The sequence below is a fragment of the Acomys minous genome, assembly GCF_964271855.1.
Source record: "Acomys minous genome assembly, chromosome: 3".
Lineage (NCBI taxonomy): Eukaryota > Metazoa > Chordata > Mammalia > Rodentia > Muridae > Acomys > Acomys minous.
In genome coordinates, this window is record NC_140485.1 from 110466915 (window position 1) to 110494835 (window position 27921).

The following is a 27921-nucleotide window of genomic DNA, read 5'->3' on the forward strand; positions in this document are numbered from 1 at the left end:
TTTGTGTTTCTCCAACTACAATTAAAGGAAGCATCTTTTAAAAGTCTTTCTTAGCCATTCTTATGTTCTGTGACACTTCTTCAGGTCTTCCGCACATTTAAAAAAAAAAAATCTTGGTAAAGTCATGTGACATTCTTGCTGTTCCTTTCACAAGAATAAAAGGCGTTGGTCCTTCTGTGACTCATACTTAGTCCTGGTGAAGAGAACAATGGTTTACATGGCATCGGAATGTCGTGAGCCCTACAGAGCTATTTCCTTAAGTCTTTCTTGAACTGGCAAAAACCGCGAAGAGAAATTTAAAAGGAGTTATCTTTGTCAGGTTCTGGCTTTGCTTTGCACGTGTTTGTATAGGGTTGGACTGTGACTTTGGAGTTTTTTGTTTGTTGTTTGACACTGTAGAAACATCAAGTAGTTCACTTTGAGTCTTGATGAGCTGGGCGTGATTCCAAGCACTTTGCAAATATTATCACAGTCTTCAAACTGATGTAAATGGGAGAAATAGATACAACATCATTATATGTTCTAAATGAAGAAATGAGAGGCCCTAGAAAGTGGAATGACTTGCTCAAGCTGGGATCACACAAAATGACAAGAAATGGGTATTAATCTGAGAGGGCCTAACTTTCTCACCTCCCAGTCAACCCCACACCATAATCACAGGAAGTGACACCTCACTCAGGAACAAAGGAGGAAGATAGAGAGAGAACAGGTAGTTTGCCAGGAGCAACTCAGGGAAGTGAACCGACCCTTAGGGTGTGCTATGCAGGAGGAAAACTGGAGGGCGCGACTGAAAGACCTCAGAGAAAATTTAAGATCGGAATTTACTAGGAAGTGAAAAGAATGGGGGAAGGCCCTTACCATGGTACAAAGTTCACGTTTCATGGAATCTGCCTCAGGAGGGAATGCAGGCAAAAGGTGCAGGGCCCCAGGTGTTTGACATGGGTGAGTCATGGCTCCGGAAGGTTTCCGAGAGAACGGCCTGAAGTTAGTTGGTAGCATTTCCGCCTCAGGAGCTGAAGTTCCATAAACATAGGAGAATGGCCGAGAAGCCAATAGAAGTGAGGGTGGCACGAGATTCAAAACCAGGCAGATGGTTTGGTGGTTATGTGGGTAGAGAGGAGGACTCCAAAGGAGCTGAGGGAACGCCAGCCCTGCCCCTTAACTTCTCCCTGCACGCTGGGAGGGATCCAGAGCTGGCAGATTTTCCTTATCAAGCCTCGCGGGTTACTGTGGCCATGGAGGAAAGGTGGATTTCAATTAAGGCAAGAAGATGGTTGAGGATGCTGGTGAGAACACTTGACCTGAAACCTAAATAAGAAAGGTTTGCAGGTGAGAAGTAAAGGCAAGTGTGAGCTCCACTGAGAAGACCTGGTCAGCCACTAAGCAAGGCAGGCACACTAAGCTCTCTACTGATTGGCCTCAACCTGGCCTTTTTTGTTGTTGTTCTTAGCTAAGATTTTGATGAAAGCCAAGCAAGCCCAGAGATATTTCGGCCCACCATTTTAAGCTCTTGAACGTGTGTTCTATGTGTCCACCGTCACTTTGTCTTAAATGACGGTCGTAAACTGAGTGCGCTCAGAGATATGCGCATGCGTAAAGGGCTCTCCTTTACGCTCCCTGAACATAGCTTCATTTATTCCAGAATGGCAGTGTTTTGAAACTGCCTCTCAGAGGTGGAGAGATGGTTCACCAGGTAAGAGCAGTTGTTCTTCTCGCAGAACACTCAGGCTCATTTCCCATGCTCCCATGCTTTCCTTGCCCCTTTCAGGTCATAAACTTGTATCCATCTCTTGCCTGCACTTGGCTTTGAATCTGTATTCATTATGATATAAACTTGAGCCGGGTGTGGTGGTGCATGCTTGTAGTGCCAGCACTTGGGAGACAGAGGCAGGCGGATCGCTGTGAGTTCGAGGCCAGCCTGGTCTACAAAGCAAGTCTAGGACAGCCAAGGCTACACAGAGAAACTCTGCCTCAAAACAACAACAGCAACAACAACAGCAACAAGATATAAACTTGAGGGGCACTTGGGAGGTAGAGGCAGCTGGATTTCTATGAGTCCAACGCTAGCCTGGTCTACATAGTGAGTTCCAGGACAGCCAAGGAATCAGGGCTATACAGAGAGACCATGTCTCTTTAAAAAAAAGAAAAAGAAAAAAGAAAAAAAAAGATGCAAATCCACTGTATCCAGCTACGCGTTTACTTTGACAGTAACCAGAACTATGAAGACTGATTTAGAGGAAATGTCATGACCTTGAGGTTAAGAGGAAATGGCTACAAGTATGACAGTGACAAGAAGGCTGATGTTACCTTTAGCCTGTTGGAAGTAGGTGAGAAGGTAGCACCTTGGGGCAATGGAATGACTTGCAGACAGATTCTCTCTGTCTTCCATCCATCAAGTAAACTATCCTGGCCAGACTGGTTCATCTTCCTGGGTTCCATTTTCTCTGTTTCTAAATAAGGCTAACACTTTCCTCTTCTTCCTTCTCCTCCTCCTCCTCCTCTTCCTCCTCTTCCTCTTTGTTTCTGTAAATGATTTTAAAAATCGAAATAGCTACTGATATGTGCCTACAAAATTATAAAGTGCCATATAAAGTCATGTTAAAACTGTTAGTAATTCACTTGGATTACGCTGAGTTCTTTATTAGGAAAACAAAGCACAGGAATAACCTTGTGCCTGATTTTCATAAAAAGGAATTGTCTCAGTGTTTTGTTTTTTGTTCTTGTTGTTATTTGAGGACTTGCCTCTTTTTTGTCTTCTCTTTTTCTTTTTCTTTTTTCTTTCTTCTCTTGTATTAAGGGGGAAAATCAGAAGTATCTATGTTGTATTCCAGAGAGAAGTGAAAAAAAATCTACTTCTCTGGGAAGTAGCAGGAATGGGGAAACTGTTTGCAACAAAAAAAGAGGGCTTTTCCTTGTTTTGTCATAAATAATTTACCAAGTGTCCACTTAACAACAGATCAAGGCTTTCCTTGAGTTTTTAAGCAAAGCTCAAAGAGCTACAACTTGTGAGTTTGAGCCACCTGCCAATATTTCTTCAAGAGCACTATAATTGGCCTAATTATCAGAAGCTGGAAGTTTCTCTTTTCCTACATACAAACACTCTGAGCTTTCTCACTCATACCAAAAGATAGGAGTTGTTGCATACATATGCATGTGTGAATGTATGTATGTATACAAAGACAAGCAAGGTTAAGTATTTCCCTTTCTACTGTATTTCTAATGCAGAGAGAAATGTGCTCATGTTTATTTTTCTTTTACGTGGGTCCTTACTTTTATAATCTAGAGTAGGAATTTGTGTGTATGGTCAGGTAATTTCTTTCCAGAACTTGCTAAAAAAAAGGGGGGGGGGATTATTATTACCAGGGTCTCACTCTAGCCAGTGGGATCTCAGCTCTCTGGTTCTGGTGATTTTCAGTGAAAACATTTAGATGAGGCACAAGGAATGATGTGGAGAAGATAAAGGTTATTGCAGAAGAACATGAGACATTCCTGAGAGGTGAGCGGACTGTGTCCAGAGACATCATTATTCCGATCTATGTGTTTAAGCGGACCTTATACTCTTCTCAAGTTCCCGGAATAGACAGGTCTCCTGAGGGGCGTCCTGTCTGGGTCACTGTTAGGCCCATTTAGATTAAGACTTATTTACTTATTATTTATACAGTATTCCACCTGGATGTGAGCCAGAAGAGGGCACAAGATCTTATTATAAATGGTTGTGAGCCACAAGGTGGTTTCTGGGAATTGAACTCAGGACCTTTGGAAGAGCAGGCAGTGCTCTTAACCTCTGAGCCATCTCTCCAGCCCAGGCCCACTTAGATTAACTCTTGAGGAAGACAATCTGACTTTGCTCATAGCCAGAGAGCCTCTTAATGCATAGCAGTCTTCCTGGCAGTACAGGAAGTCTTGTCTCCATCACAGGCCAGAGATGCAGTTCAGATGCCACTATTTTAACCTTACCGGATGCAACTGGATACATGTAAAGAATTAAGAAAAAAAAAGTCAGTTCAGGGCAGAGTGTGGTGGTGCACACCTTTAATCCCAGCACTCAGGAGGCAGACAGGCGGATCTCTATGAGTTTGAGGCCAGCTTGGTATGAAAAGCAAGTCCAGGACAGCCAAAGCTACACAGAGAAACCCTGTCTCAGAAAAACCAAACCAAACCAACCAACCAAAACAAAAGGAAAAGTGAAAATGGAAAAGACAACCATGTTTCATCAGGAGAAAAATATCTCCTTCCCACATGATAAGCTTCAAGAAACTGAGGAGCAAAAGTATAAACCTCTACCTTCTTCCTCTTTGTGAGCAGCTATTCTTTCCTAGAGTATCTTAAATTTCAGCTAAGTGGTGGTGACACACATGGTTAATCCCAGCACCCTGAGGCAGATGGGTCTCTAGGAGTTTGAAGCCATGCTGGGTTCCAGGACAGCCAAGACTACGCATGGAAACTCTGTCTGAAAACAAGACAGACAGACAAACAAACAAACAAACAAAAGTGAGAAGCTGAGGCAGGAAAATCTTACACAGAGGCTGCAGAGTAGCATATGAAAGTGGTCAATCACAGACAACCAAACTAAGACCTTCCCCCACCCAACCCTGGCCTGGCCTGTCACAGATAGAGGCTGCAAGGAAAAGCTGGCACTGTTAAGAGGCCAAAATAGGTTGCAGCCTTTTGGACAGGAAGCCACTGATCTTCTAACCTTCCTCTTAGCTTTGGCCTGTTTCCTCTCTTGGAAGTGGGTTCCTTCTTAACAAATGGTTCCTCCATGTCTCTCCCCTGCCCCCCCCCCCCCCCCCCGAGAAGAATCTGAAACTTCCCAACTGTGGATAGCATTCACCATTTTCCAATATTCAGGTAACAGAGGTACAAATTCTGATACTTCCGTCTTCCTCAGCCTTTTGTTTTTTTTTTTTTGTTTGTTTTTTTGGGTTTTTTTTGTTTTTTTGAGACAGGGTCTCTCTGTGTAGCCTTGGCTGTCCTGGACTAGGGGGTCCTGATTGTGAAGAAAGCTCTATCCTCAGTGATTCTCAAGCTGGCTAATTTCTAACTAGCTACCTAGTCAGTCATGTTTACTGCAAGTGAAGGTTTCAAGATTAAGACAAACCCACCAACTCCTTGTACATCCTACTGTAAATTGGAAACACAAAGCTGCATCCTACACAGACATCGCAGCTTAACAGTCATCTCTACGAGAAATGCCAAGAGTCTGAAAATGCCTCGAGCCTTCTGACATCATTGTAGACCATCTCCAGCACTTATGGAATGAGTTTATTTTTGAAAACAGAGAATTATTAAATGAAATGAAGCTTATATGGAAACCTGAATTAAAAATAAATACTTCTTTAAGATGCCTTTTTTTATGACAAAAGCAGCTCATTTTTGATGAAAATGTTATACAAGTAAAAAAGCACATTCTTCTTAATATATCCTCACAAATCCTTCTGTACTTTCAACATGGCAGCACACTGTGATTAGCATCTTGGGACCTATTCAACACAGCTTTTACCATAGTGGAAGTGGGTTAGACCTCAGGCTTCTGCAGGTTGCTCGGGTTTGGGCTGAGGATATGACAACACCGGAGCGGCATACTGTAAGTTATGTTGTCTCACGATTCATAAGAGCTTTAAACAGAGATGTTAGAATTAGAGTTGCTAGAGTCCGTTGCCATCAGATAGGATCAAAGGTCTATGGCAAAGACCAAGCATTAACTGTGAAAGACTCCGACACTTAGAAGGGAAATATGAAGAAAACACAGAAAGGGCTTAGGGACAAGAAGAAAACCACAGTAAGTATATTAAAGATAGACGGAATAATTTAAAAAGAAAAATCCAAATGCTGCCAATAGGTCTCAGGCTCTTCTCATTTCTTTGGGAAAATAATCAAAAAGTAGTAATTGAATTTGGCTGCAGGAGTGTGGGTTTGGCAGGAGCGCAGGTGTGGAAGGGGAGTGGGTTGAGAGCAGGAGGGAGGCGTGAGAAACTAGAGAATGGCGGCTGTTTTCAATAGGACTTCCTGTTGGGGGCCATGGCAACAGACTCAGCCGTAAAGCACTTGCTGTCCAAGGGCAAGGGCTCGGGTTTGAGGTTTGCAATCCCACTACCTATGTGAAATCTGCACACAATGGTAGGTGCCTATAACCCCAGTGGTGGTGGGCGCTGACAGAAACGTACTATAGGTTCACTGGCCGGTCAGTCTAGCTAAAACAGTGAGCTTCAAAATAAGGGAGAGCCCATGTCTAAAAAGAGGAAAGAAAGAAAGAAAGAAGTAAAGAAGGAAGGCAGGCAGGTAGTGGTGGAGGAAGACCTAGAACTTGGGCCTTCATATCTGCATGCAATGGCAGGCTATCGAACCTCACCACATACCAACTTAAAAACCAAAGAAAAACTTCCTGAAAACTCATAAAGTGCTTGTAACGGGAATAATGGTATGGAGAGTAAACGCAAGAAAAAAAAATTTTTAAGTGTGAGAGAAGGTACAGTATGGTTGGAGGTGATAAAGATTCAGAACCACAGATGCAGAACACAGTGACGGTATTTCTGAAGCGAGATTCTTGACTGGGCAGGAAAGGACAGGAGCTAACATGTACGCGGGAAGTTAGCTTTGATGTGTTTGAAAATAGTCAGGAAATCCAGTGCACGCGTCATCGCGTCGTCGTTTCGGAGGGAGTGTGCACTCTTCTGATTGCTTCACTTCTCCGCAGCTTTGCTCTCGTCGGTTACACAGGAAGGTCCAGAGGCCTAGGCTTCCCCCTGCCTCCCGTCTCTATACTCCCCATAACCTTTTACCTCCCGTCCTCACTCAGAAGTTCTTCCATGATGTCACATGGCATGCAGTACCCAGTGCATCTCTGCATGTGACATTTACTTACTTACCTCTACCCTCACAACTCTGAATGTCGCTATAAAATGAAAGCTTTGCCAGTTTCATTATGAAAAACGCCACTTCAGAATTATTCGATTTTTAATAAGGTTGAATATAGTTTCCATACATTTTCTGACTATACTTTTTTTTTTTTACTAGTTACTTTCATGTTCCTTGCTTAGGGATTTTGTTTGTGTATGTTTTAAATTTAATTTACTTTTGGTATTTTGAGATAGTCATGTAATTCAACACAGGCTACCCTCGTAGTCATTATGTAGCCCAGGCTGGCCTTAAATTCACAATGGCAGTCTTGCCTTAGACTGCCTCTTCTTCCCACTCCTTTCTCCTTCCCCCTCCTTTCATCTCTAGCTCAGGGTAATCTCCAACTCAAAACCCTCTTTGCTTAGAAACTAGGAAAACCCACATTAACTCCACACCTGGCTCCCTTGGCAAAAGCTTTACTGCAGATTTTCACTTTGTTCTAATTGCTTTCTTAAACACCTGCCTATGCTACAATGATTAATTTTTATTTCTCATGCACGTTGCAAAATATATTTACTCAAACTGCCACTCGTCTTCCAATGCGCTTTTCTTTTATAGATACTTTTAAAAGTTACTTTAAATCGGCTAGTCTTTATTTGATGGAATCTGTTCTGAGCACTTAGAAAGCACTGAGCTACTTTCTCAGATAAGATATCCTAGGAAGCTCTTGAGAAAGCGTTGGCTGTTACCAGGCTGGGCCCCTCATGCTTGGCAGCCTCTTAGGTTCTTGGCAGTTTGCCACAGGGCAGCTCTACTGAGAAGACCGCTATTAATTGATATCTGAAGCTATAATTAGAAAAAAATTCGTCATTTGAAGTCCAGTAAGAAAGTTGAATCTACAAGAAGAAAAGGTTAGTTTAAAATGAAAACCAGGTGCGATGTCACCAAGAAAATGTCTATTTTCTAACTTTAAAAGGTACCCATCTATTCATGCAAGCAATTAGTGTTTGGCTTTTACCGACTGCGTACCAACTGCTATGGTGGATATTACAGAAAAGAAGGCCCCCATGCCCCATGCAGGGCATTTGCATTCTAATGGCAGGAGGCCCAGGGAACATCTAGAAAGCATCTGTCACACAAGGGATAGAAGCAGCCTATAATCGTGGGACTAACTTAGCAGCCTATAAGCAGGGGGATGACGACATCTCCACCAGGACTGGAAACGAGAGAGGGTATGCCAGAACTGAACATGTGGTGAAGATGGAGTAAGAAAACTGGGGAGAGTGGAATGGAGGCCCTGGCAGACAAGCCCAGATAACAAGCACTCTTGGCAATAGTCACTCTTTTCAGCACCCCCAGCATGTGCATCTCACCTTGGCTTTATTATTGTAGCTCAGTGTCCGATATCCTCTGTGTACTGTCTCTTACTTCCTAACATTAATTTCTCGTTGGTCTGTTCATACTTGCTGCTTGCGATTTACTACCTCTCTTAAAGCAACTGGAGTCCGCCTTCGAGAAAGCTCAACCCTACCCATGCTTCCTATCATCTTTCCCAGTGACCTTTGCTCCATTGCCGGGCCTCTTATCTTACTGGCAGCCTTTATATAGCTGACTCAACCCTCCTGCTTCAAAGACTCTGTTTTGCCTCCAGGACACCATTGATTCTCTTCCTGTTTCCCAGATGCCCAGCTACTAGTGATACGTCACTTAAATGTCACACTGACATGGCAGACCGTATTATTGTTCTTTCAAGGTTGCCTGTGCAGTGCTGTGATTATGTTTATTCTGATGAGGTCAGGGTCAGTTGTGCAATTTACATGTGAGCGAAACTGGCATGATACATTTCTGAGAAGTCTCTTAGTCCATTTTCGGTTGTGAAAACAATGATCAAGGCTGAGTTTCTCATAAGCAACAAGATATTAGTTTAAAAGCCTGGAAGTACAAGAAGAGCCTGGAGTCAAGAGCTGGCTGTGTGGTAGTACACGCCTATATTCCCAATACCCAGGACGCTGAGGGAGGAAGACTGTCACTACTGATGTGCATTTGAGACTAGCTTGATGGCACAGCAAGTTCCAGGCCAGCAAGAGCTACATAGCTAGATCTGGAAAAGCAAAAAGGGAGGGAAGGAAAGAAGGAAGGAAAGGAGGGATAGAGGGAGGGAAGGAAGGAGGGAGGGAAGGAGAGGGGAAGCCTCTAGGTGTCCAGGTAGGGAAGTGAACCCAAAAAGAAATAAGTATGAAAACCCAGTTCAGATTTGTCTACCTGGACCAGACATTAGGAGTGCAGCGCTAGGCAGCTGTCAGCAGATTTAAAATAGTAGGACTTGGGAAAGGTTTCCAGGCAACAATCAGTGCAGCTCCAGGTGCACAATAAAGCTTAAGCTTAAGGACTACATAGAAACCTCTTGACAAAGTGCATGTGACCATGTGGGTGGATTCTATAGCTAAAAGGCTTAGCATCTAGTGTGGTCTCTGAATGAGGCAGCATAGAGGTCAGCCAGTCATAAAGAACATGTGACATCTCCCTTGAAGGATGGGTGATGGTCCAGGGAGGGAAGAGGCTGGGATAATCATTCTAGGGAATTTGGCTGACGTCTGCCTCCACAGACTGCATAAAGGTCAGTAGGTCATTAACAAAACCCACTCCCACCTTCTGGGTGGGAAAACAGGTATTTTATTTTCTCCACTGAGAAGAGGATCCTGTGTGTTTAACATTCCTGGGTTTTCTAGTGGTCTGTGGGTGCAAGGACCTTTGGTGCCCCAAAAGGAAGGAAGAGAAATAATGCAAAAGGCAGCAGCAGCCTCTTAGCTCTGGGGAGGCCCTCAGAGCAGATAGCATCACAATGGGAGAATACATGGAGAAGCATGAAGAGGGATTTAGAGGTTAGGCATGTTTTAGTATGTATGTATGTATGTATGTATGTATGTATGTATGTATGTATGTACATATGTCAAATCATTCTCTTTGGTATAAACCATATATATGGAGAACTACATCAGCATCTTCTAAGGGTGATACCTCTCCAGTGACCCAATTATCTATGATTAGCTGCACCTCTTAAAAGCTCCATTACTGAAGATCAAGCCTCTGTCCCATGACTGTGGGACATTCAGACCGAATACAAACCATATCAATGTTTAGTAGCCATTACCTGGCTCACTGTGATCATTCTTCCCTTTATATAAATACTGTCCTAATCATGTTACCATTGCTGTGATGAAACACCATGATTGAAGTAGCTTAGGGGAGTGGGGACGGTTTATTTGGCTTGTGTTTCATCATTACTACTCATCAGCAAAGGAAATCAGGACAAGAACTCAAACAGGAACCTGGAGGCAGGAGCTGATGCAGAGGCCATGGAGAAGTGCTGCTTACTGGCTTGCTTCACATGGCTTGCTATGCCTGCCTTCTTATAGAATCCAGGACCACCTCCCTACAGCGGCCTGGGTCCTTCTGCATCAACCACTAATTTAACCACAGGCATGCCCACAGCCAGATCTTATGGAGGCATTTTCTCAACTGAGGCTCCCTCTGTTAGGTAGCTTGGCTGGCTGGAGCTAAGTAATGCCACCAAGTCCTACCATGCAACAGATTTAGGGTGAGAGTTCGCAGAGGGCTTTTATGCAGTACACCTACAAGCAGTGGGTGATGATGTACAATGCTGCCGCTGAGTCGCCAAAAAGCAAGTTGGCAAAGCACCTAATTTACAACAACTTTTTCTCCAAAGACTCTAGCTTGTGTCAAGATGGCATAAAACTATTCAGTACAAATACCATATATATCAGAAACAGCTGGCCTGCTATCACCCCAAATATGAACAAGACATTTATTTGCTTGCTTGCTTGTTTCAAGACTGAGTCTCAATACATATCTCTGGCCTTCTTGGAACTCACTCTGTAGACCAAGCTGGCCTCAAACTCACATAGACCTACTTGCTCCTGCCTCCCAAGTGCTGGAATTAAAGGCGTGTACCACTAAGCCTGGTGACAAATGTTTTGGCCTAAGATATTAAGCATTTCAGAATTGCTTACTATAATAAGCAGCTTATACACTGCAGTTCAGTTGATAGAATAACATGCCCAGAGCGGAATGCCTGTTTTTCCTTGCCTACTACAAATCTGTTAGTCCCATTGAGTTTCCCATCTTGGTGAATGGCACCCTTAGCCTCCCAGTTACTAGATCAAAAATCCTTTTTGAAGTCCTTGACTACGCTGTTGTTACTGCTGGTACAAAACAGGCACAAAAGATAATTGCTCTAGAGATTGCAATCAATGGTAGATAAGAAAGAATACATCCTAAATTAAATACCTAGATTTTAATATGTGTAGCATATCACATTTAATTTTAAATATATGGAAAGTGACATGTAATAGAAAAAATAGAGCAAGATAAAGAAGAAGGAAGGGTTAGGCAGAGGGTGAAAGGTTAGCCAGAACTGAAGAAACATTTTGGCAAGAACTGAGAACCAAAGAGCATTTGCCCTATAACCACTGTGTGCAAACCTCTACCCAAGACAACCTCTGTATAGCAGCACACAGTCATGTCCCTACATGCCTAATTCAAACATCAGGCTCTGCTGTTTGCTGTAGCCAGCCCCTGGTAGGAGGCACTGACATGTACTCCTTACACAATTTACTAAAAAGTGAATGTGCACTTCTTCTATCTCAAAAGTGTTTCCCTCCAGGATCTGAAAGTCATTCCTTGGCTCATCAGATGGTTATAAAAATGAGAGCCGGCCGTGGTGGCTCATGCCTTTAGTTCCAGCACTTAGGAGGCAGAGGCAAGCAGATTGATGTGAGTTTGAGGCTAGCCTGGTCTACAAAGTGAGTCCAGGACAGCCAAGGCTACACAGAGAAACCCTGTCTCGAAAAAACAAAACAAAACAAAAATGTCTACATTTTCACTGTGATAACAACAAGAATAAAGAATGAAGCTGCTGACTTTCCCAAAGCCAACTCAACGCAAAGGCTTCAAATGCAAGGAGTACAGTGCTGACAGCAAGGCATCTACAGTCAGAAAAGGGTCTGCAGATCACCTACCTTCCCAAGACGCAGCCCAAGTACCAGAGCACATACATGAATAAGGGGACACACACACACACACATACACACACCACAAAAAAATACCCAGAGTGATATGAATGTGTAAGAACAGACTTTTAAGTCAATAATATTTAAAATTGGCAAGGTCTACTTTTCTGATTCTGAATCCTGCCTCAGACTTCTGAGGATCTGTAAAGCTGCTACAGTGAACTAGAAAGGGAATGAAATGTGTCTTGAAAGTGTATGTACTTTTATACACCTTATGTTACTGTTTTGGATTACAACATATTCACTGAAAATCATTACTGAATGTAAAATCACATTAAGTAATTGTTATTATTAAATCATCAATGCCAATGTCACAACTAATAAATGGTTCCATGTACAGTTTCAGCACTTTAAAAAAAGCATGGCTGGCAGTGCTAGGAGGCTTGAGGCAATTCCCAGGTGAGGCTAACCTAGGGTACACAACAAGAATCCATCTCAAAACAAACCAGTGCAAACAAACAAACAAACAAAAAACCAAAACAACAAAAAACAGTGCTATAAATTCTAAAGCTTGACATTTATTTAAACTTTGTCACCATTTAGGTGATTAGTAAGGAAAAAAGTCTAAATGTGTTTCTGTCGAGTTGTTATAAAAAAAAAATCAATCTTAGGTGGCTTCACAATTAGAGAAACATAAAGCACGTATTTGGTGCTCAGCAAATGCCATGTGTTGTAAAAAGCTGAGCTCAAATAATACCTAATTTAAGAACTGGTACTTTTTCCTCTGGCATGATTGTTCCCAAAGGGTACCCCCGACCCCACCTCTCCCCAGTAGCAGGGAAAACAAGAGAAAATTGTTGCAATGAACCAGCTGAGACATTCCCAAGGGCTGGCAGGGAATGTCTCAAGCACTGGTTTTTCTTTGTATATGGCACACTGTGATAGTAGAAACCATATTTTGATTTACATTGTTATTAACAACAAAAAGTATACAGCTTGGCCATTTTCTGTTTCAGACCCTAAAATCACTGAGGCTGAACAAGTACACAGAAAGCACGACAAATTCATTTTTGCCAAACAAGCTTCATTAATAATTTTAGTCATCCTCTCAAACCCTTAAAAAATAAAACTTTTATACTTTTTTTTCTTTTATAATGACATACACATAGAGAAGCAGATACAACGTCCTTCGCACTTTATACCAAGGTTAACAGCAACACCCTGCATTCAGGTCAGGAAGCACGGAGGAAACGCCTGTTTGAGTGGCGGGCTCCTGCGGCTGCGCAAACGTCATCACCGGCGCGACGCGCAGTGGGGGGCGGGGCAAAGCCCTTTTTGACGTTCTCGCTCGCCCTCTAACGGTCGCATTTTTCGAGGCCGCACACGGTAGCCTGGCTCCCTCTCCCGGAGTCTGGCCGTGCGCGTGCGCCAATTTCCTGTAGCAAGGAGGACGGATCAGGGGCGGCGACTCCTCGCGGAGCCCCGCTGACCCTGAGGTAGCCTCTCTGCGGCCATGGCTGAGAAAGTGGAGGGCTTCGCCCGAGAGCCGGATCCCGACCTTGGGGCAGCCGCCAAAGTAGGACCTGAGGTGTCCTCCGCCGGGACCTCGGAGTCGAGGAACTATGACAGCAACTGCGTGTTCTGCCGCATCGCGGCGGGCCAGCAGCCCGACACTAAGCTCTTGCACTGCGAGGTGCGCGGCGACAGGCCGGGGTGGGTGGGGGACCCCGACCTCCTGTCCCTGCAAGTGAGCCTGTTGCTGTGTGAGGACTAGCTGGACCTAGAGGGTGACAGACTTCTCTCTGGGACCCAGCGGCCCCCAGCGGCGCCTTTGCTGCTCGGTGGGGACAGATGGTCCCATAGAGCCAGGCACCCTCTGCATGCGTATAGGACACAACAGAGCTCCTGGCCATTGCTCTTTACGTAGGGGAATCTTGCTCTTTCCTAGGCAGTGATTTTAAATTCTGCATACTTCCAGTATCGGTGGAGAGGGGACGACTGGTAGAAAACAGATCGTGGGCGTGGTGGAGAAGTGTGAGTTTGGTTGAAAGTGGGCTGGGTGGGGTTTCAGGACGAGGTCTGTTGCTTAACAGCTCTTCGGTGGCTTGTAAGTGGTTGGGCTGCTGAAGAAAATGTCTGCGTTGCTCCTCCATCACCTGTGAGGGCCTCGTGAACTCCCCGTTGCATTACAATATATCGACTGGTTCACTCCTGTGCAGATCAAGAGCAAGTCATCTTAGCTGCTGCGAGTTCGAGAGTGCAGCAGCCATGCCATACTGGAAATCATTGCTCCACAAAACTCCGCCCTGCCCCTTGCACTACTAACATTCTTTATATCCCATCATCGCTCATAAAGAGTTAATCTTTTTAGAGGGATCAGTCATCTTGCATTTAAAATTCTCATTACACACTTGTTTGTTGTAAACACCTGAATCTATTGGACTTATATAAGGTGTGCTTTACTTATATAGTTAAGCACAGCAATGTCTTATATTTTGTGTGTGAGGCACAGGTATACATATGATACATGAATACCATAGTTGGTATTCATGTATCTCATGAAACGGCTCTTAGAAATGGCCCAGTGGAGCCGGGTGTGGAGGCACACCACGGGAGGCAAATCTCCGTAAGTTTGAGGCCAGCCTGGTCTACAAAGCGAGTCCAGGACAGCCAAGGCTACACAGAGAAACCCTGTCTGGAAAAAAGAAAGAAAGAAAAAAGAAATGGCCCGTGATAATGGTGGTGGTGGTGGTGGTGGTGCTGCTGCACTCCTTTAATTCCAGCACTCAGGGAGGCTGAGGCAGGGGAATCTCAGTGAGTTGGAGGCCAGTCTGGTCTACACATCAAGTTCCTGAATAGCCAAGGCTACACAGAGAAACTCTGTCTCAAAACAAATCAGAACACACACAAGGCAAGAGGCTCTTAGAAATGAAAAATTGGAAAAAAAAAGTGTTTGAGAAACACTAGATTAAATTTCGCCATGCCTGAGCCCATACTAAGCAGTATTTCAGTGCTAACTTAACTCTTCTTTTGTTAATTAAAATTGTTGGCACATTAGATAGCATGGTACTAAGATGTTCTTTCAAATGTACTTGCTTGCTTTTGATAGGAAGGTACACTTACTGAGAAGAAATTACTGTATTTTTGAAAATTATTTGTTAGAAAAAATATAGGAAGAACAGGATAAGCAGATTCTAGAGTGGTCTGTAAGAATTACAACCAGAAGCACATGTAGACTGTTACACAAGATAGCATTTCTGCTCCTCACTTTAAAAGGTTAGACGCTATCCTAGGAATACTTTCAGAGCTATGTGGAGATCCTTTACCTCCCCTTTAAGGACTATTCAGCACTTGGTTGTGTGGTTTTACCAACATTGTCATTTAGTTATGGGCAATTAGCTCCTTTTCAGTTTTTTGCTCTGAGAAGTCATATTGTAAAAAAAAAGAACAACTGTAGCCTGCCAGAGGTGGCACACACCTTTAGTCCCAGCACTTGGGAGACAGACAGTTGGAGCTCTGTGAGTCCAAGGCTAGCCTGGTGTACAGAGAGAGGGAGAAGAAGAGGGGAGGGGAGGGGAGGGGAGGGAAGGGGAGAGGGAAGTAGTTCCTAGTTCCAGAACAGCCAAGGCTACACAGAGAAATCTCGTCTTAAAAAAAAAAAGAAAAAGAAAAAGAAAACCTGTGACTTAGTGGCAGAACTTGCCATGTGTGTAAACACGTATGGCTGTGATTTGGTTACCAATACTACAAAAAAGAAAAAGAATAAAAGTTAATGTATGTATATAGTTACACACATAATTTCATATTTTTGGCAACTCATCCTTATAATCAGATTTTTTTTTCAATAATGGTTGGTTCAGTAGTAGCAATTGAAGACTATTATGTGCAGAACTAATGTCAGTATTTTAAAAACTTAGTGGAAATGCAATCAACAGCTAACTGAAATACCAAGTTTCTTTGCCTTTAAATTTAAAAAACAGTTCATCTGTCATGTTGGTATGTGGTGTGCATGCACATGTATATTTCTAGAGGCCAGATAGGAGTGGCTATCTTTTCCTGTTGCTGTTCACCTGGTTGCCTGAGATAGTCTCTCACTGATCTGAGGCCTGTAGATTTGCCTACACTCAGTGGCTGAGCAGAGCCCTCCCTGTGGAGCACTGCCGCACCTGTGGTGTTGGGCTCTAAAGGAAGGTTCTCAGCCTGTGCAGCCTGTTCTTTACCCGCTGGCTTATCTCCCCAGCCCAGGGTTTAGTTTTATCTTAACCTTTTTAAAAACATTCTATCAACATTAATGTTTATATCTGCTGCTTAGAAAGGCTGTAATACAGTGGGTCAAAATGTAATGTTTGTGCTTGTAATCTTAGAAAACTAAGGCCCATAGTACGGGTATGCAGTTCTCGTGATCCTGAATTCTGGATCTTGGGATGGAGAGTTGATGGATAATAGTGCATCTACAGAATTTTGCTGAGAAAACCTATGTTTATTGGCTTAACTGCTAATTTTGAGTGAAGAAAGCCTAAAGTAGGGAATGGTTAATATATAATGAAATTTAAAAGTGAGATTTCTTTTTCTTTTTGGTTTTTTCTTTGTTAGGGTTTCCTTGTGTAGTGCTGGCTGTTCTGGAACTGTCTCTGTAAAACAGGCTGGCCTTGAACTCTCAGAGATCTGCCTGTCTCTGCCTTCCTAGTGTTGGGATTAAGGGTATGCACACCCCCCACCCCACCTAACCGCCACTCCCCCCCACGCTGTTAAAACTGAGATTTCTGGTAAGAAAGTTTTAATGAGCTTTACTCACAATTGTTCCTTGAAATTGACTTAATATCGTAAATAACTCATGACATGATAAAAAAATTTTTTTGTGTGAATTTAAGTAAGACACAGTCATGAAATTTCTCATCAGGCCTAAATTCTAACATGAACACCATTCCCTTTCATAGATCTGTAGTGCTTATGTCACAGCCGAGCAGGATAATGTTGGGAATTTTTTTTTTTTTTTACTAACAAATATGACTTTCCCTTTAGAATGAAGACCTAGTTTGTTTCAAAGATATCAAACCAGCCGCATTTCATCATTATCTTGTGGTGCCAAAGAAGCATATTAGAAACTGCAAGGATCTAAGTAGAGATCACATAGAAATGGGTAAGAATACACAGTATCCCTTGGGGTATATCACATTGAATTGCCTTTAAATATGGCAATGTCCATTAAAGAGGTCTAGTCATATGATCAAAAAGAAAGTATGAATTCTTCAACCATTCTATTTTTTTAAAAACCAAATAGAAATATAAAAATAACAGTATAACGCCCATGTGTTTGTCACACTGACTTTAATTTGTAACATGGCAATGTTATTTATTTATCTATTTATTTCATATATTAACCTGTCACAGTGGGTTTGAAGTAAATTTCAGATATGGTAATATTTAATTTTTAAACTCTTTTAAGAGATAATGGGGTTCTTTTTTAAAAAAATGTTTTATGTACATTTGTTGTTTTGCCTTTGTGTATGTCTGTGTGAGGGTGTCAGATCTTGAAGTTACAGACATTTGTGAACTGCCATGTGGATGCTGGGAGTTAAACCTGGGTCCTCTGAAAGAGCAGTCAGTCCTCTTAACTGCTGAGCCATCTCTCCAGCCCTGATAATGGGGCTATTTATACTGGATTATTCTCTTTTTAAGACAAGCTGTCAGTATTTTGGTTTGAGCTGGCATTGAACTCACAGAGATTGCTTGCCTTTGCCTTGAGCGTTCTGGAGTAAGGCCTGCGTGTGCCACCATGCCTGGCTTCAATTTGTGCTTTTTTAAATGATGGTTTTCTTGACTTTGAATTGAAGATGGTATGAAAATTTATAAACAAGTTATGCTGTATTATGAGTTTATGTTGCTGATAGTTTCAGATGCAGATAAATCAGCACCAGAGTTCCCTTACGAGGTTTCGGTTTTGAACTTACAGCCTCTGAAAAGGAGATATGAATTCTGTTTGTTTCAGAATATCCCTGTATTTCCTACGCAATCCTTTTTTTGACTTTTTAAAAACTGATATCTTTTCCTAAAACATTTTTCAGTTTGTTTCAAATCTGTTTTAGTAGCCTTTCTCACTAGGGTCTGGAACTAGTTTGGCTGTACTCTATAAGAGCCTACCACACAGTTAACTCAGCATACGTTTTAGAGGTGAGTGAGAAAACTCACAGGGAATCTTGGTATAGTATTATTGGTCATGACCCTGTAGGTGACTGAATCTCCAGCTTGAAACTTGTTTCTAAATACTAGAAATACCTTAGTTATCTGGGGTTCTAACCATGCAGTTTAGAATATATATGATTTATTACCACAAGGTAACATTTTCACTTACAGATATATATTTAATTTATGGCTGATTGATTGTGTATTTGCTACTAAACATTTCTATTTCATTCTTTAGCTATTTCTTAGAGACCATATAACCTCTTAGGAAGTTTTGTTTTGTCTTCCAGGTAGAGCTAACTTTATGGAGATTAGAAGCTGCTGTAGTAACTAGCTACTATTGCTGGTGCATATCAGATATTGTAAATATTGAAGCTGATTGCATTTGCAATTTCATTATATTTCCCTTTCTCTACTTTTATTTGAATACTTTCATTTTAGAATCTTAAAGTTGTTGCATTTAACTTTTATGTAATTTATAAAGTAAGAGAAATAATATGTACATGGAAGGATGTGGTAACAGTGTCAAGTCTACTGTTATTGATACTTGTAAAATTCCACTTACTTGCAGAGAGCATTGGTTTTTTGTTGTTGTTGTTGTTGTTGTTTGGTTTGATTTTTTTGTTCTTCTTCCAGAGGAACCTGGTTCAATTCCCTGCACCCAACATGGCAGCTCACAACATATATGCAAGCAAAACACTAATGCATGTAAAATAAAAATAAACAGGTCATTTAAAAAATAAAGGTTGTAGATTATAGCTAAAGTGCGTAGAAGGAAATTCAAATGTTAATATTAGGAAATACATTTTAAGGAGCTGGAGTGGTAGCTCAGTACTTAACAGTGCTTCTCGCTCTTTCAGAGGGCTTGCTTTTTTCTAGCATCCATTTTGGATGCTCACAATTCCCTACAACTCTAGTTCCAGGGGGTCTGACACTCCTTTCTGGCCTCTGTGAGCATCTTTACTCATGTGGCGCGCGCACACACACACACACACACACAAAGTAATTAACTAAAACACACAAACAAACAAACAAATGAAGGAACAGAAAAAGGTAAGTAAAGATAAAATAAATGTCCAAAAAGAAGCAAACTTTTAGTGAGCTTACTGTGTATTGTAGTATAGTATAATTTCTTTCCTGTCTTACAGTTGAGAGCATGGTAACTGTTGGAAAAGCCGTTCTTCAAGAGAATAATTTCACCGACTTCACAGATGTGAGGTATGTATGTCTTGGGTAGAAAAGCTTTTTATGAAAGGTAAGCAGCAGTGGCAGTTTGTACTTCAGGTGCGGTCTTCCTGGGAGTGAGGAATTGACCATATACATTTATCTATGTCATCTAAATTTAATACATTTCATTAAACTTCAGTAATTTCATTGATAATATAATTTTAGTAACCCTTCTTTTTATGCCTCAGCATCTTACAAAAAAAACTCACTTGTAGTTTGGACAGACAAGCATACATAAACAATAGGTAACTAAAAGAGTTATAAGTCCTACCTTTTGTTAATTCCTATAAAACTGGGTAAAGTGAATTTACTTATACAGATTTACATGGTTTAAAAATACAATGTTGGGAATAAGGGGATGGTTCGGTGAGTGCTTGCAATACATGCCTAAGGACTCCATTTGTGTTCCTGGAATTCAAGTCAAAAGGTAGGCATTGCTGTGCACTTACCTGCTGTCCACATAGGGCTGGGAGCAGGGCCAGAGCATCTGTGTTGGGGGATGATCTGATGTATTTTGATTTTTGATTAATAAAAAGCCATCCCACCTGGGCAGGCCAGATGAGATAGGTGTGGCTAAGGTTCCTGGGCTTGGAGAGAGAGAGGAATTCTGGGAAGAAGAAGGAGGAGGAGGAAAGACCCGAGGGTTCCGAGAAGGGAAGAGAAGGCCATCATGGGTTAGATGGAAGAGAAGCACATGGCTGGCATGGCCGGATGGGGATTAGGCCCAGAAGAAGAATATTAACAAGTATTTGGGATTAAGGATGGGAGGTAGCTTGTTAGAAATTATTAGGAGCAGATAGCATGGGATTGTAGTATAGAAGATTACTGTCTGCCCTGCCCCAGGTTAACTAAGGCTATTTTAAAATATAACAAGTGCCTGTGTCTTAATTGATTGTTAGCAGACTGATAATATTGGTAAATTAAAAAGAACACATCTGGGCTTGCTGGCTTCTGGTCTCACTCCAGGTTCAGAGAAAAGTCCTGTCTCAAGACAGGTGGGGTAGATCATGATGCCCAGCCACACAAGCACACACATACGTACTGTTACTAGGCTTCTTGCATAAAGTTAACTTGAATTTATTGCTTGCTGAACTGAACTCTAACATTTAACAAAGTTTGAACAAAAACCCAGTGTTCACTTGATTTTTAAGAGTTAAAATAGAAATTCTTTTCTATTTCAAAGAATGATTTTACATATCTTTTATAAATTAAGAAATTATGGACAGATATCATCTAAATTGTTTTTAGTATTTAACAAGAACCTTATCTGGTAACAAAAGACTGGGTTTTTTGTTGTTGTTATTTTTGTTTTTGGTAATAATGATCTATTGGTCTTACTACAGAAATGTTTTTTATTAAAAGCAAAAGCCTGCCATCTACTGGCTATGTCTTTATTTTATTTTATTTTATTTTTTGGTTTTTTGAGACAACATTTCTCTGTGTAGCCTTGGCTGTCCTGGACTTGCTCTGTAGACCAGGCTGGCCTTGAACCCACAGCAATCTGCTTCCCTCTACCTCCAGAGTGCTAGGATTAAAGGCATGCACCACCATACCAGGCTTACTGGGTATGTCTTAAAGTAAAGGAACACTATCTGTGTCTAGTGCATTTGCATTGAGTTTCATTATAGGAGCATATCTTTGCAGGATTAAACTTGTTATGAAGTCCTGAAGTGACTGGTAATAACGCAACCTAACTTTCTAGAGGATCTATGGGGCTTTGATAAATGGTGTGACTTGTCTATGAATTTCATTATGAAGGACTGTGGGACTACTCGAGCATAAAGAAACCAAGAAAAGATCTAGGGATGGGAATTTGCTCACCTTCGGATAATTTTAATGTTATATGATTTAAAAGTAATTTCAAATACTTAAGAACTGACTTGTCAATAATCTCTTCCATTTCAGAATGGGTTTTCATGTGCCACCATTCTGTTCCATTTCCCATCTGCACCTTCATGTTATAGCACCAGTCAAAGAGTTTGGCTTCTTATCAAAACTGATTTACAGGCCAGGTTCTTATTGGTTTATCACAGTAAGTAATACTGTTACACCAGCACATGCCAGTGTATTTAAAGTGTTTGTCCCTTTTGTTTTTCTTTTCCTGATAGCACAGACAGATAGAAAGTTCTGTTTGTCTTGACCATTTATTTTAACAAACTGCTCCCTAAAATGGTATATCCAAAAAAATGTATTTATTTATTTTGCATTGATGAGTATTGAACTAAGGTCTTATGCTAACAGGCAACATTTTTTCTATTGATATTTCTCAGTCACTGATCTTTTTAATGTCTCCAAAATGCAGAATTACCCCTGCTTTTTAGTTTGTTTTTTGACACAGGGTCTCACTATGGAGCTCTGGCTGACCTAGAATTTAAAACGGGCTGGCCTCAAACTCACAGAGATCGCATGTCTCTGCCTCTGAAGTGCTGGAGTTAAGATTTTTTCCACTCCACTGGGCCTTCAGATTTTCTTATAACTAGAATCTCACAGGATATAATCTTTTCAGAATAATCTATTCCATTGAGTAATGTGTATTTGTTTCTTATATATCTAATTTAAGAAATCTTTACTATTGCATTTATTTTTCTTTTCTCATAGAAACTTTTTAATATTTAATATCACTTCCAATCTGCCTGTTTTTCATAGAGTACCTTTACTGTAGCTTATAAAACTATTGTATTTTCTTTTGTGAGATAAAAAAATATGTAGTTTCTTGCATATTGTATCAAAGGGACAATTATCTAGCAGCGGCAGTGATAACTAGAATAACCATATATTCATGTTTGATCTTTATTTAATTGTTTATTTATTTACAGGTTGATCGTTTGCTTGAAAATCTAAGAAAGATGTGAGCCATGGACATGTTCCCTAACTTGCCCTAGGATGAGCTACTGTTTTGCTCTTTTTGAAGGCTAATTGCAGTGTGAAGGTTTGCTGGATTATAGCCAATGCTACCACTGATAGCCTTACATTTATTTCTCTCATCTGTCATATAGTTATCTGGGAACTTTTTCACTGACTTCTTTGTTTTAATGCTCATTTATGTAAGGTTTTATGCTTAAAATACCATAGCCAAAAGTCCATTTAATACAAATTCTATTAATCAAGATACATCCTATATTTTTTTAAGTTAAGGTTTCATTAATGGTCTTAATATTAATGATATTAATAATAATTTGCGATGAATAAACTGGCAATAAAAATTAGAACTTTTTTTACAGTGAAGGAGAAAAAAATTAGCCATTTTATAATAGTTTTACAGTCTTACACATAGAATTTCAAAATAAAGGATGCCATGCTACCAATATTCTCTGATCTTGATGATAGAAACAGTTATATGTGTCACTCTGTATTGGTTTCACACAACACACACACACACACACACACACACACACACACACACACACACACACATTTCCCCTTAGCCATAGGGAAGATATTCTCTGAGTCTCTCAGTGATTACCTGAATTCCACAAACCCCATAATGTATATCTTGTGCTTTTTCATTATATACATATCTTAGGTAAATAGTTTATAACAGGCATAGCAAGAGATTAATGACAATGTGAATAAAACACAACATTTTTATGGTATACAATTAAAGTACGACCAATCTTCATGATTGTGCTTTGTTGCCATATTAAGTGGAGGACAACTGCTGTGATGCTATGACAGTTAATCTAGTAACTGAGGTGGTGGCTGTAAGTGGGTAGTATATACAGACAGTGTGGATGATTCTTACCGCATGTGGGATAGAGTGGGATGGTGTGAGATTTTATTTTGCTATGCAGCATTGCCTGTAATTTAAGATGTATGAATTGTTTATTTCTGGCAGTTTTTGTTTTTTTTGAGACAGGGTTTCCCTGTGTAGCCTTGGCTGTCCTAGACTCACTTTGTAGACTAGGCTGGCCTCGAACTCACGGTGATCTGTCTGCCTCTGCTTCTGTCTCCCGAGAGCTGGGGTTAAAGGCATGCACCACCATGCCTGGCTGGCACTTCCATTAATAGTGTGGGTTAACCATAGGTAACTGACAGTATAAAAGGTCATAGAAGGTGAAGCTTTAGATAAGAGGCAACTACTTTAATATAATTTTAAATGAGTATTTATAGTAGCTAGCAATATGGTTATCTTAACAAAATTCATGTGCAGTTTTACCTGTCAGGAGATAAGGAAGAAACACAAATTAGTAATGTATGAAAACTGTCAGAAACTACTGTCATATGGTATGCTTTTCTATCAAAGGAAAATGAACAAAAATAGTGCTTAGACCCAGTCTTAATGTGAAAATGACTAGATTTGAAAGTAGAAAAAGATGTAAAGAAGTTTGTCTTGCCAGCATAGTGCTAATGCTATTGGCTTACCATTTAATAAAGAGTGTTTGTTTGGTGTTGTCCTTTGGAGGTATCTACACACACAGACACAGACACACACACACACAGACACACACACACACACACACACACACACACACACACACACACACACACACACAGTAGGGACTGGAAGGGAGATGAGGTGTTAAAAGCTGACTCTACATGTGCCAGTGTCTAATAGTGTTATGAATGCATGCAGCGAGAAAGAAACATAAGCATTACTGCACTGTGGAAACCCGCTGAGATTTCTAGCTTTTGTTCCTTGTTTAGGTATGATACTGTGCAGTTTTACATAGCCCGCCACTTACTGCCGTGCATGCTCACATACCTGGAGTCAAGTGTTCTTTAGTATGATTAAAATTCATTAATCCAGCACATAATTTTTACTATTTAATGTACCAAACACCACTGGATCCAGAACTAGCGAAGTGATAGCTGCTGGTTTGCATTCAGTTGCCGATGCAATGGGAGTAATACAGAATTGATTAGCTAGATGTTAGTGTATTAAGTGTGGTAGAGTCTAGAGAAGAGGCCACAAAGGGAGCTCACTGACGAGACTAGGATGTAGGTAGCAAAGACTCGGTGTTAGGCAGATGATGAGAAAGCTGGGAGCCTTGAGTTCTGTTTCCAGTGTTAATTTATACAAAGGTCTGAATTTTAGCATATTCACTAGAGATGGATGAAGGGATTTGCATGTAGGGGCTATGGGCTTTCAAATTTAGGTTTATAGGTTTTACAGCACTGCCTGTGTAATAGTGTTCTGATTATTTGTGTACCACATTATAACCACATTTTTTTTTGTATACCAGTAAAACCATGAGAAACTTCAGGAAAAGTACAACCTTTGAATGTTTTACTTTGAACTTGCAGTGATGTAATTAGCCACATTAATAATAGTACATGATCAGTGGTTAAGGCGTTTCTCAGATACCTTTAGGGACCTTTAAAATATCACTAGCTGGTTGATTCTGCTTGTATAGGTTTATATCCTCTCTCAGGGGCTCAGTGGATAACAGTGCTTACTGCCTGATGATTAAGCCCTGAGCACCTGTGTTGAATCTCTGACCCTGTGTAAAAGTGGCAAAGAGAAGAGAGAACTCTTCAGAGTTGTCTTCTGACCTGTACACATGACCTCTATGGCGCCCCCATTCTTTATAAATGCACCCATACAGTGATGATAACAAAATTAAATTAGTGTACACTTTATTTATAAAGATGAATAATCAAATTGCAATTACAATCTACTTAGCCTTTTTGGTAGTTTTCAGTTACTTGTTACCTATCCTCAACATGAGTTCAAAGCAAAGCTAGTTAATAATGTCTTTTATTCACTGTTCTATTGCCATGAAGAGACACTGACCAAAGTAACCCTTATAAGAGAACGCGTTTAATTGGGGGCTTTCCGTACAGTTTTAGAGGGTAGTTATTGGTGTGGTGGCATGCAGGCAGGTCTAGAGCAGTAGCTGAGAGCTGCATCCTGATCCACAGGCAGAAAGAGAGACAGTGGACCTGGTGGTCGGCTTCTGAAACCTCAAAGCCCACACCCAGTGACACACTTCCACCAACAGGCCACACCTAATGTTACTAACCCTTCTCAAACAGTTCTAGTCCTTAATGACTAAGCATTCAGAGATATGAGACTAAGGGCCATTTTTGTTCAAACCACCACATAATTTGTCTTTAAAATGTTTAAAATAAGACAGATGGTGGTAGTACCCACCTTTAATCCCAGCACTTTTGAGACAGAGGCAGGCAAATCTCTGTGAGTTCTAGGACAGCCAGGGCTACACAGAGAACCATGTCTCGAGAGAAAAAAACAAAGTTTAAAACAGTATTGAGAACATTATGCATGATGTGATACTAATGTATAAATGTGAAATTCTGATAAAGTAACTAGAAGCAAATGAAAATAAAAAAAGCAATATGTCAAACTCTGCTCCTCTGGACTCCCTTAATATCACTAAAATCCAGAATTCAAATAGAATGTTTCCTATTAGTTTCATACCTAAAGTGGAATGTTATAATCACAACACAAAGCTGGGCATGGTGGTGCACCCCTGTAATCCCAGCACTCTTGGCGAGGCAGAGGCAGGTGGATCTCAGTGAGACTAGCCAAGGCTACACAAAGAAATGTTGTCTCAAAAAAATAAATAAATAAATAAAAAATAAAAAAATAGCCTGGTGTGGTGGTACACACCTTTAATCCTAGCACTCCGGAGGCAGAGGCTGGCAAATCTCTGAGTTCAAGGCCAGCCTGATCTACAAAGAAAGTTCCAGGACAGCCAAGGCTATTACACAGAGAAATCCTGTCTCGAAAAACCAAAACAAACAAACAAACAAACAAAACCAAACCAAAATCAACAACAACAACCACAACACAGAATGCCTCCATCCAATTCCTGACCTAAGCTTGCTTCCCAGAAATGGCCTCTGAGTGCTTAATAGGCAGCTGCGCCAGGATCATCACTACTTGTAGATTATCAATCTTGAAGAAGGAATCCAGTTTCTAAGAGGCCTGCTGTAGCATTCTGATCTTAACAGGGTTAGGACACGAAGTCCTTGTGTAATAACTAATTTGGGGCTTGAGACTGCCACCTTTTTCTAATCCTGGTAATAGTCACATAGCAGATTACATATAACTACAACTCTGAGACAGGCAAGTGCCGGGCACCGGCTCTGGTTGAGAGGCATTCATGCTTCCTGATGGTCTGTGACTGATACTCTTAAGCACACCTCGACCTCCTAGTGAAAAGTGGACCAGAACAATGTGTCCTACACTGGAGTCCCGGCAAGCCCAGGCAGAGGCATATGATACCAGGGAAACCTGCATCACCTCTTAAAGTTCTTGGCCTTGTTAATAAAAGAATTGAAGAGCAGAGAAAAATGTAAAGAAGCATGGTAATTTATTCAAGTTTCAAAGAAAACCCTGGACCAGGTAAACTGGAAGTCTTGAAGCTGGACGGATGGGAAAGGAGGTCAGCCACACCGAGGCTGTCTGCGTGTGAAGGGGAGCATTAGGAAAAGAGCAAGACCTGAAAGGGAGGGAGAGAACACTGAGGTCCTTCTGTGTCAGGACTTAGGAAGGCAGATAGACCCAGCGGAAGGTTCTTGTAGCTGGTTGGTAGGTTCTTTACCAGCAAGTGGGGGTTCTGGGATGCTGAGTACATCTATCTCTTTGGCTACAGGTAATCCCTCATCCCTGCTGGGTAAAAGCTCTTCAGGTGTAGCCTGTTGAGGTAGCAGGACCTGTAGCTATATGCGTAAACCCTCACCCATACTTTGGAAGGAAACCCAATAAACTCACTAGTTCCTAAGAGTTAATTTTCGTGATACTGTGCCTTGGTTTGCTTTGGGGATTTTGTGAGACTAGATAGCTAGCTGTTGCTTACATCACACATGCATGGGCTATATACACTGAAGTGTGAATGTTATTACACCTAGTCCTGGTAACAAGCGTCTGTAGGAGGGAATGTTCCAGTTTTTATAAGAAAACTGAGGCTCACAGATGGCACATGTTCGCTGAGAGCGTGGGTACAAGGAGTGGTAGAACTGAGGTTTGAGTTGTGAAGATTACCACTGTTTACATGCTGACTCTTGATCACGACCACGGGCTTCAGCCATGGTCTGGCACGTGGTGCTAGGGAGAAGGAGGCTCCCTTTTTATGTTGTGTAGTATCAGGGTATAATGCAAATCCCCCAAGGGTTCAGTATAACTAATGACACTTGTAGAGTCTATGTATGGGCAGCTATGTATCTTATAAATTTTTACGGTATCAGGCCCATCTGTAATTAGGGCAATCCACCATGTTTCAAACCTACGATTGGCTGTGGACTGACTGTGTGCCTGTAACAACATAGCACTAATTACAGTGTGCTGGTCCGAGCAAGGTTTTTGTTGGTTTCTGTACGGAGCAAACCACGGTCACAGGTCCTTGGTGACTCTTGAAAAGTTTTTGAAAAATCACAAAACTACACTCAGTGTTACAGTCTGGTGTAAGTGCGGCCTGGAATCGTGGATGATTAGGAGTCTACACCGAATAGTGAACTTTGGGTCCAGTTTTGAGTTGAGCTGCGGGAGGAGTCGAATCCAGTTGGATACCCCTCCAACTGGAGTATCACTGGGCAACTCCGCGGGATTACCGCAGTGTGCCCCTTAAAACAACGCACCTCACAAGGGGCGCCTGCCGGGATAGCCATGGCCTCTGGGAACAACAGGGTCTCGCCTTGCTCCTCCATCCTGCTTCCCAGGAGGTGTATCAGGCAGGAG

General features: G+C 41.4%; 1 protein-coding gene and 1 long non-coding RNA gene across 2 annotated transcripts; one reads left to right on the forward strand and one right to left on the reverse strand.

The window, feature by feature from the left end:
• Positions 1-13218: 13218 nt before the first annotated feature.
• HINT3 (histidine triad nucleotide binding protein 3) lies at positions 13219-22846 on the forward strand. Its single transcript, XM_084775418.1, has 5 exons — positions 13219-13563; positions 16893-17010; positions 19202-19271; positions 21186-21312; positions 22097-22846. Exons 1-5 carry the CDS (start codon positions 13384-13386, stop codon positions 22130-22132), a joined length of 531 nt encoding a protein of 176 aa, XP_084631544.1. The 5' UTR covers positions 13219-13383; the 3' UTR covers positions 22133-22846.
• Positions 22510-27851, reverse strand: LOC311593988. Its single transcript, XR_014777892.1, has 2 exons — positions 23717-27851; positions 22510-23686 (listed from the first exon to the last, which is right to left on the reverse strand). It is a non-coding gene; the product is annotated as an uncharacterized lncRNA (long non-coding RNA).
• Positions 27852-27921: the final 70 nt, after the last annotated feature.

Bases quoted from the DNA above. Each gene is read 5' to 3' on its own strand.
- HINT3 (XM_084775418.1), top strand. From the start codon at position 13,384: ATGGCTGAGAAAGTGGAGGGCTTCGCCCGAGAGCCGGATCCCGACCTT. The intron at 19,272-21,185 runs GTATGTATGTCT...CTTCCATTTCAG, and splicing joins ACCGACTTCACAGATGTGAG to AATGGGTTTTCATGTGCCAC. The intron at 21,313-22,096 runs GTAAGTAATACT...ATTTATTTACAG, and splicing joins GTTCTTATTGGTTTATCACA to GTTGATCGTTTGCTTGAAAA.